General features: G+C 41.5%; 2 protein-coding genes across 2 annotated transcripts; both read right to left on the reverse strand.

Moving 5' to 3' along the window:
• Nucleotides 1–11: 11 nt before the first annotated feature.
• On the reverse strand, nt 12–3,963 carry LOC149107429 (uncharacterized). Its single transcript, XM_089297141.1, has 5 exons — nt 3,954–3,963; nt 2,827–2,954; nt 2,041–2,108; nt 1,121–1,281; nt 12–319 (listed from the first exon to the last, which is right to left on the reverse strand). Exons 1-5 carry the CDS (start codon nt 3,961–3,963, stop codon nt 12–14), a joined length of 675 nt encoding a protein of 224 aa, XP_089153267.1.
• Nucleotides 3,964–4,619: 656 nt separating this feature from the next.
• On the reverse strand, nt 4,620–6,415 carry LOC149107430 (adhesion G protein-coupled receptor D1-like). The gene is made up of 2 exons (XM_089296472.1): nt 5,726–6,415; nt 4,620–4,972 (listed from the first exon to the last, which is right to left on the reverse strand). The coding sequence occupies exons 1-2, from the start codon at nt 6,330–6,332 to the stop codon at nt 4,743–4,745; spliced, it is 837 nt and encodes a 278-aa protein (XP_089152598.1). The 5' UTR covers nt 6,333–6,415; the 3' UTR covers nt 4,620–4,742.
• Nucleotides 6,416–7,831: the final 1,416 nt, after the last annotated feature.

Genomic DNA, 7,831 nt, shown 5'->3' on the forward strand with positions numbered 1-7,831 from the left:
ACGAATATGGTTTATTTACCTTCACAAGCAGTAACCACGTTAACCGCCTCACTCGGTTTACCATATCCTTCCAGAGAATACGGACGAACTTTAAAGCTATAAAACTCGCAAGCTTCTCCTACAAACCAAGCTTGAGTTATATTATTATTTATTTCCATTGCCAGCAAGAAATCCTCTGAAATATCATTGCCTCTACTGTACAAAACTTGATATCCCTGAAAGGAGCCAAAATTTGGATTGTCCTCGGCAAACTCCCAGCTGAGACGTAAGTTTAAACCACTATTTGCGGTGACTGTGAGGTTTAAAGATCTTCCATAAACTGCGACAAAAGAATTAAGAAAAGCAAATGTTTCATGGTCTACAGGAGTCAAAGACCATAGGAAGAAAGACCATTAAGAATCTGGACTACTGTTTTTTGGCTTTTTTAAGCTAATGTTTCAAATTTATTCAAGCAGCCGCGATGAACTAGCATCCCATCCAGAGGGGAGTAGAAATACTCCTAGTCGCTTCACGCTACAGAAACCGGAGATAATCGCTGGCCTGGTGGGCCACTTGGTTCGTATGCAGGCCAGTCAAGCAGATATTGTTGAGGTAAAAGGAAACAGTTTAAGTACTTTATAGGGATACTTTGCTAACATGTGTCTGCGTGTATAAGCCAAAATTTGTGTGAGGCGCTGTGCGCTCGTCTTCGGATCGAGCGGTCCGGGTTCGAACCCTGGCCGGGGACACTGTGTTGTGTTCTTGGGCAACACACTTAACTCTCACAGTGCCTCTCTCCACCCAGGAGTAAAATGGGTACCGGCGAACGTAATTCTGGGGGTAACCCTGCGATGGGCTAGCATCCCATCCAGGGGAGAGTAAAAATACTCTTAGTCACTTCATGCTACAGAAACCGGGATAAGCTCCGGCCTGATAGGCCACTTGGCTCGTATACAGACTTTGCCTTTTTTTACCTATAAGCCAAAAGTACATTAAGTCTTATGTCACTTGTTGTTGAACCAAATTTTGTTATTTACTTGTTTCGTTTATAAATCCATCCATGTAAAATCTACCCAATTTGTTTGAGTTCTGCATAACGCTCACACATTCCGAGTACTGTTTACTGAGATTCAAAACTTACCATTGACTGCTTCAACATTCAACAGTTGAATGGCCATGTCACCTAGGAAATTCTTTTGATTTGGAGCGACTGTTTGGTTTATATCTTCAATAAGAGGCGTAATTATTTCGTAGTAAGGAAGTTCGAAAATTACGCCGAAAAAGGCGATGACACACCCGGGCCTGAAATTTAGAAGAGATGTGATTAGCAATAATTAGACTACGTATACGCGGATGAAACGCTCAGCGGTAGGTAGAAAAACGGTTTTTGATGGAATTAAATTTTGCTATTAAATTTTCCTTAAATTGCGTAGCCTATTTTTTGTCGTATGCGCACCACTGAGAAAGGTATTTAAAGACAAGTTCATGTTTTAACGCGAACTTGAAAGTATCTTCATATACTGACACTCTTGTCAACAAACAATGTTGGGCAAAAATCGCGCGAATGCCTCACCGAGACTAGATAGCCAATCAACGTTCGAGTTCTCTTATAGTTGGGGTATACATACTAGTTATGTAATGTTCTATCGTGGTATACCATGGATATCCCACGAGTCACTTGAATTTTCTCGGTATCCACACGAGCCTTAGGCGAGTGTGTAAACCAAGATAATACAAGTCGGCAAGTGAAATATTCCACCGTATACCACGAGAGAGCGTTGAATAACTATTTGATACCATGCCATAGAAAACACAGTGAACAACACAAGCAAAGCAACATATGCGCGTAGCATGATGGGAAGGTTGGATATGAATATCGTCAGATATACAACAGCTTCCCTGTATTCTGATTGGCTGTATTTTCTATGGCACGGTATAAAACTCCATTTTGTACACATTAGCAACTGGGTGTTTGTCTTGTTTTGGCGTGGTGGATAAGCTATGAAGACGCGACATGGCTACCAAACTCGTAGGTGAGGCTTCACATTACCAAATACTTACCGAAACTTATGTGTTACTATGGTTTTGACATAACGGGCCTTTTTAGCGTCGTGGTAAACATCCCAGATCTAAGAATAACATCAAGGTGTGTTCAAGTGAATGGTTACAGCGTTTGAAGAACTAACAGATTACGCATGGAATAACACCATATAAATCGTTTGCAACTGACGTCATCGCTACCATGTTGGATGACCATTAACTAAAGAATTCTGAATAGCTTTATTGTTCCTGTCATCCAACATGGCCGCCATGCAGGGTCTTTGTTATTTGAATCCCTAAAGAATGGTTGCAAACCACCTATTGGTTTAAAAAGTTGTCCTAAGTCCCGGCGCGGATAACTTTGTGCAAACAAATGTGTCATGGTGTCAAAGTACTCGAAACAGCTACCGTTTGGACGAAATGCTAAAAAGCCATGTAGGAAACAGAATTGTGTTTAAGCTTCGGCAAGAATGTTTTCTCGTTTACAAAAAGCCACTTTAAGATCGATTTAAACGTTGTGATTTATATCTTTAAATAAGCATAAGAAAGGCTAAGTTCCTCGTTGGGCCACTACGCTGTTATCATGATATATGTTAATGTTTTTTTGTTTGAGGGATATAAGTTCCTTGAACTCTCCATTCAATGAAAAACGGCAGACTGCGAAACTGGTACTGCAAAGAGGAATCCCTTTAGAACAAACTATATGTAAATAGCTGAGTCGCAACTTCTTTTTTCTTCTTCAAAAAACCCTGAGCATACCAGAAACGTTTGAAAAAATGTTGACATGCATTAGAATCAGAAACTCACCTCACGTTCTATTTTGTTACGCAGATTTTGGAATTGATAATGCAGCGAATCTGTCAGATTAGGATTCCACACTTCTTCCAGGAGTTTAGCTTCCAAACGAATGTCAAGCCCCTGATCATCTCGTTCATCTGAAAGACAGATGATAAAAGAGAACACGTGATGTTAGCTGTACCTCATTATTACCTCGGTCTTTCAAACATATTTCGTCGTTCGCGTTCCGTTTTGTTAAATCGTTCCATCCTTAACTATCCTTGTTCTGTTTTTCAGTCAGTCAGTCTGTCGGTCAGTCAGTTAGTAAGTCAACCAGTCAAGCAGGCAGTAAGTAAGTTAGTCAGTCAGTCAGCTAACAAGCAGGCCAGTCAATCACTGAGTCAGTCAGTCATTCTGCGAGTTAGTCAATCAGACAGTTAGTCCGTTAGTGAGCCGGTCTGTCAGTCATTCCGTCAGTTCGTCAGTCCGTCAGTCCGTCAGTCCGTCAGTCCGTCAGTCCGCCAGTCACTCAGTCAGGCAACCAGTCGGCAACCAGTCGGCAACCTGTCATTTAGTAAATCAGTCAGCAAGTCAGTCAGTGAGGCAGTCAGTCAGTCAGTAAGGCGGTCAGTCCGTCAGCTAACTATCTAGTCAGTCAGTGAGTCAGGCAGGTAGGTCAGTTATAGCCAGTTGTAGTGAGTCTATGATAAGTGAAATAGCGACTTGGATAAAGTGAAATAAATGAAGAAGCATTCTCAAGTCGAAGTACTCGGAAAATAAATTTTCTGAGTTCCCCAACGGGAGTCGAACCCATGAACTTCCAGAAAACCGGTTGGAAGCTCTAACCACTGAGCTATGGAGGGCTCATGGCGAGCAAGGTCGCACACCTAAGAACCTAGTTTACAATCTTGCTCGCCATGGGTCCTCCATAGCTCAGTGGTTAGAGCGTCCAACCGATATTCTGGAAGTTCATGGGTTCGTCTCCCGTTGGAAAACTTACAAAATTTATTTTCTGAGTATTTCGACTTGAGAACGCGTTTTCATTTATTTATAGTAAGTTTGTCTGTCAGTCAAGCGGGCAGGTGGGCAGTCGGGCCAAAATAAGTCAGCCATGATCAGTCAGTCATTCAGTCAGTCAATCCAGTCATAAGATATACCCGTTTCCATTTTGCAGCATCTCAACCGATCGATGCAGTACAGTTGTCTGCAGTGGGTTACACGTATTTGGGTTAAAAAGTAGTAATCATCACACTTTAGAAGGCCTGGCTTATCGAAGGAAGGTACATAGTAGTAATAGCAGGTTCCATAGGAAGACGAGTGACTGGTAGGCTTGCAACACTCCACATTTTTCAAGATGCTGAAGAAGGCTGGAGAGTCAGCAGTGCGGTAGATACCACGAATGAATTTCCCATCGTAGCATTGCAAATAGCCATGCTTGCCATTCCTTTAAAAAGTACAAGAAAATGAACGACAAATGAACAAATTGAAGCTTGAACGAAAAGACGAAGTAACAGAAAACACGAACAAATGGATGAAAGAGCTAATGAACGAAGGACACAAGTCTTAAAAGAGCGGAAGAATATGCAATTGAACGAATGAACGAATGCCATGAATGAATGGACGAACGAACGAAGGAATGAACGAATGAATGAATGAATGAATGAATGAATGAATGGGATTGATTAAATGAATGAATGAATGAATGAATGAATGAATGGAATGAATGAATGAATGGAATGAATGAATGAATGGAATGAATGTGGATGTCTAGTCTCACAATGGCCTTACGACTCGGTAAACTATGTGTAAGAAGTATTTCTATCACTACTGACGGGTCTTGAAGTTTATTCATACTACATCTTTAACATTGGCCTTCTCAGAAGTGAATACTTCAAGATGTATTATTAAACAACCCTTTCCACTTTTCGGCTCGACAAGTACATTCTTTACCAGTTTTCAGTATATCTGTTTTTCTTGCATTTCAAACCCGTGTGTTTGTGCTGCGACGGCGGTGAACAACACCAAGCACCTTCTAATCGATCAACAAAATCTTCCAAGCCACCGTTCTCTCCTCTTCGTAGCCCGTTCAAAAGTGAGTTGTCCCCAGAGCATCGTGACCATCCCTCCGTTTTGAGGCTTTTCGTCCAGTCTGATATGTTGCAAGTCCAAGAAGGAGCTACAGAGAAAAGAAAGGTTTTTTTTACATTTACGCTCGTAAAATTGGGATACATCCAAGCAAATAATACTACTCTCCGATGTAAATTCACAAAAACGGAAGGCAAAATGAAAGAATTGAATATAATAGGCTCAAAATTGTCACGTTCACACCACACCTAAAACTCGGCTGCTAACTTTCACATCAATGTGGAAAGGAAAAACGTTCTGGAGAGAGGGGACAAACGGATGACGGATGATAACTTCGCTGCTAACTTTCAAAGGATTATATTCCAAGTTTGACATTAACTTTTGTGAGAAAAAAAGTCTGGAGTTCGGGAGTTCAGTTCAAGCAATTCTAATAGCAAAACGACATCAAATACGACCTTTTGGATTTTTGAATTCGAACAATGGAGATAAATCACCCAAACGAATGCTTGACAGTGGAAGAAGTAGACATTGAGGTCTTAAAGAGGACTATCGCGAACATGGATTTTAAATGTCAAAACCTAATAGACTTATTTTCTTTCTCTAAAACGGCGACGAATCAATTTCTCAAGTTTGCAGTCCTTGGATTCAATAAGACAAGAGAGATGCACGAGGCCAAAATTATCTCGATCGGAATGTTTTGTTCCATAATTCAAAAGCGTTATTCGGCATTGTCAACAGTATTTATTTTTTACTTATTTTACACGACCTAAGAGGCCATGCAATAAACACGTTTTAAAAATACACGCACGACTATTTTTTTAATTGTATATAAGGGTTGTATTACCTCTTATACATGTGAACATTTCGCTGATCTCGTTGGGTGTAAGGGCTCTGTTCCAAATCTGTAAATCGTCAAATACTGCATCACCTTTGAGAGTTACAACTGGTTCAAGCTGAAGTGCTCCTTCGTCTGGTTCATTTGTACAAAATCCCCCGTCAAGATATTCGTCTACCTTCATACCATTTCTGAAAACATTGACGTCGGTTGTGTTCCACACGAAGACAAACTGAGACCACAAATTTCTTGGAACGGAAAAGATACGAACACATTTTCTTGATAAGGCCAAAATCTGAACAGCGAGGTGCTCTTCTGTTTGCCCAAACTTCTGGAATAATTTGAATGTGAACCGACCATTGATGTTGTCTCCTATGCTGAGAATTACTTGTCTTTGGGTGACCTCGTTGAAATAGAGCGTCTTACGCTTTAACCACAGGGAAACCGTAAAACCGCTACTACAGGACATAGGCTCAGTGAAGCAAATGCCATTGACTTCACCAAGTTCAATAACTGCTGCATCCCCGCTGGTGTAAACAGCTCCCAGCCTGGCCCCCTGTGTAGTTCCTACAGCTCCGACAAAAGTTCCCCACATGTCCCCTCTTAGGTTGACCATGTTAAGATGATTGTCCAGTGGCCAATATGAAGAAGAGTTACCTACAGCTGTCTCGCGGCAAAAAAATAGAACAACAAGAAATCTTGATCAAATCCCACGAATCTCTTTTGTTAGAGATAGGAATCAAATCAAATTTAAGAATCAAAACGATTCTTAACGTCCTGCATGTGATAATTTTGTCAAATGCGAGATGTGAAACGTTATGCGGTAATTTGTTGTATTTTTCACGTTCTCGCGATGTCACTGCTCGTGAAAACGTCAAGATTTTGGTGTATTGATTTTCAGAGACCTTACCGTAAAGCAGCCGGCGACAAAACCATGAGCTGTCACGATCTTTACTGCTGCGTAACAACATTTAAACAATTATTGTGTAGTCTTTTGGCGAAAAAATCTAATCAAAATCATCGTGTGGTAGATAGTGCACTCTACATGACAGATCTAAATTAGAACTCTCCTTATGAAGTTTGGAGAAGCTGGTCAGACAATGACACTACTTCAGCTCGACAAGTGCTCAGTTTTCTATTTCCTCATATTGTACGGAAATGGCTGAGTAACCGGAAGAGAGAGGGGATATTCCTACATATGGGCCATATAGGTATGTGCTGCGGCATAGGGTGAGTGATTAAGATTCTCGATCCTTAAATAGGGTATCAATTTTCGTTTGCTTCCTCCTTAAGCGGGGCCAGGATTTAAGACCCTTTGCCGCTCACACCTATCCTACTAGTAAATTCACGCGGGTACCTTCCCCGGACGTGGGAGGCTTTAGATTGATCCCAGTAATGGATGATATGGTAGTTTCAACTTACCGTTGTCACAAAAGCGAGCATCCTGGAAAACCAAATCCCACGAACACCAACCACGGACCTCGTCACAGTATTGGTACAAAGGACATTGGCGGCCACACAGCGAGTCTGATAAAGACAAGGGTAAAGAATTATGGCATTGATGGGGCATGTTGAATTCTGTTACGTATATGGTTTGTCTTACCATATTTGGAGTAAACATGTGCGTTCTAGTTCTATGTAGCTTACATGAAGTACGCATTAAACGAGTTGAGTTGCATTGCAAATGGCGTCTTGTCGTGCCATCCGTAACATGGTGTCAGAAGTGCTTTGTTGATCTTATGGCGAGCTGCAGCGCTCAAGATTACGTCTTCTGGTTGATATTCAGTCAAAGCAGTTACTGAAGCGAAACGAAGCGACAATTCCTTGATTTACGGTACGTACAGCGAATTTCAACATCGACCACGTGCGTTGAAACCCAGCGAAACGATGTCAGACACCGAACAAGATCCTCCACCACCAGCTCCACCGCAAGCTCCACAGCCTACTCCGCCGCCTCAAGTCCTCAGTTTTCCTTCAAATTTTCCAGTACCAAGCGCTATGGTTTGTCGTGGAGATATCACGAGCAACTGGGAATTTTTTAAGCAACAATGGCAAGATTATGAGGTAGCAACGGGTTTGGATCAGAAGAGTCAATCGATCCGATTAGCAACCTTC

This window comes from Orbicella faveolata, unplaced genomic scaffold (assembly GCF_042242905.1).
Source record: "Orbicella faveolata isolate gen_17 unplaced genomic scaffold, um_ofav_v1 contig_27, whole genome shotgun sequence".
NCBI classification, from domain to species: Eukaryota; Metazoa; Cnidaria; class Anthozoa; order Scleractinia; family Merulinidae; genus Orbicella; species Orbicella faveolata.

Excerpts from the sequence above, each read along its gene's own strand:
- LOC149107429 (XM_089297141.1), bottom strand. Across the intron at positions 2,109-2,826 it reads GTAACAAAATAGAACGTGAG|ATCTGGGATGTTTACCACGA; the intron begins GTGAGTTTCTGA and ends TGTTATTCTTAG. Across the intron at positions 1,282-2,040 it reads ATAGTAACACATAAGTTTCG|GCCCGGGTGTGTCATCGCCT; the intron begins GTAAGTATTTGG and ends TCTAAATTTCAG.
- LOC149107430 (XM_089296472.1), bottom strand. The coding sequence starts at position 6,332 with ATGGTCAACCTAAGAGGGGACATGTGGGGAACTTTTGTCGGAGCTGTA. Across the intron at positions 4,973-5,725 it reads AATGTTCACATGTATAAGAG|CTCCTTCTTGGACTTGCAAC; the intron begins GTAATACAACCC and ends TTTTCTCTGTAG.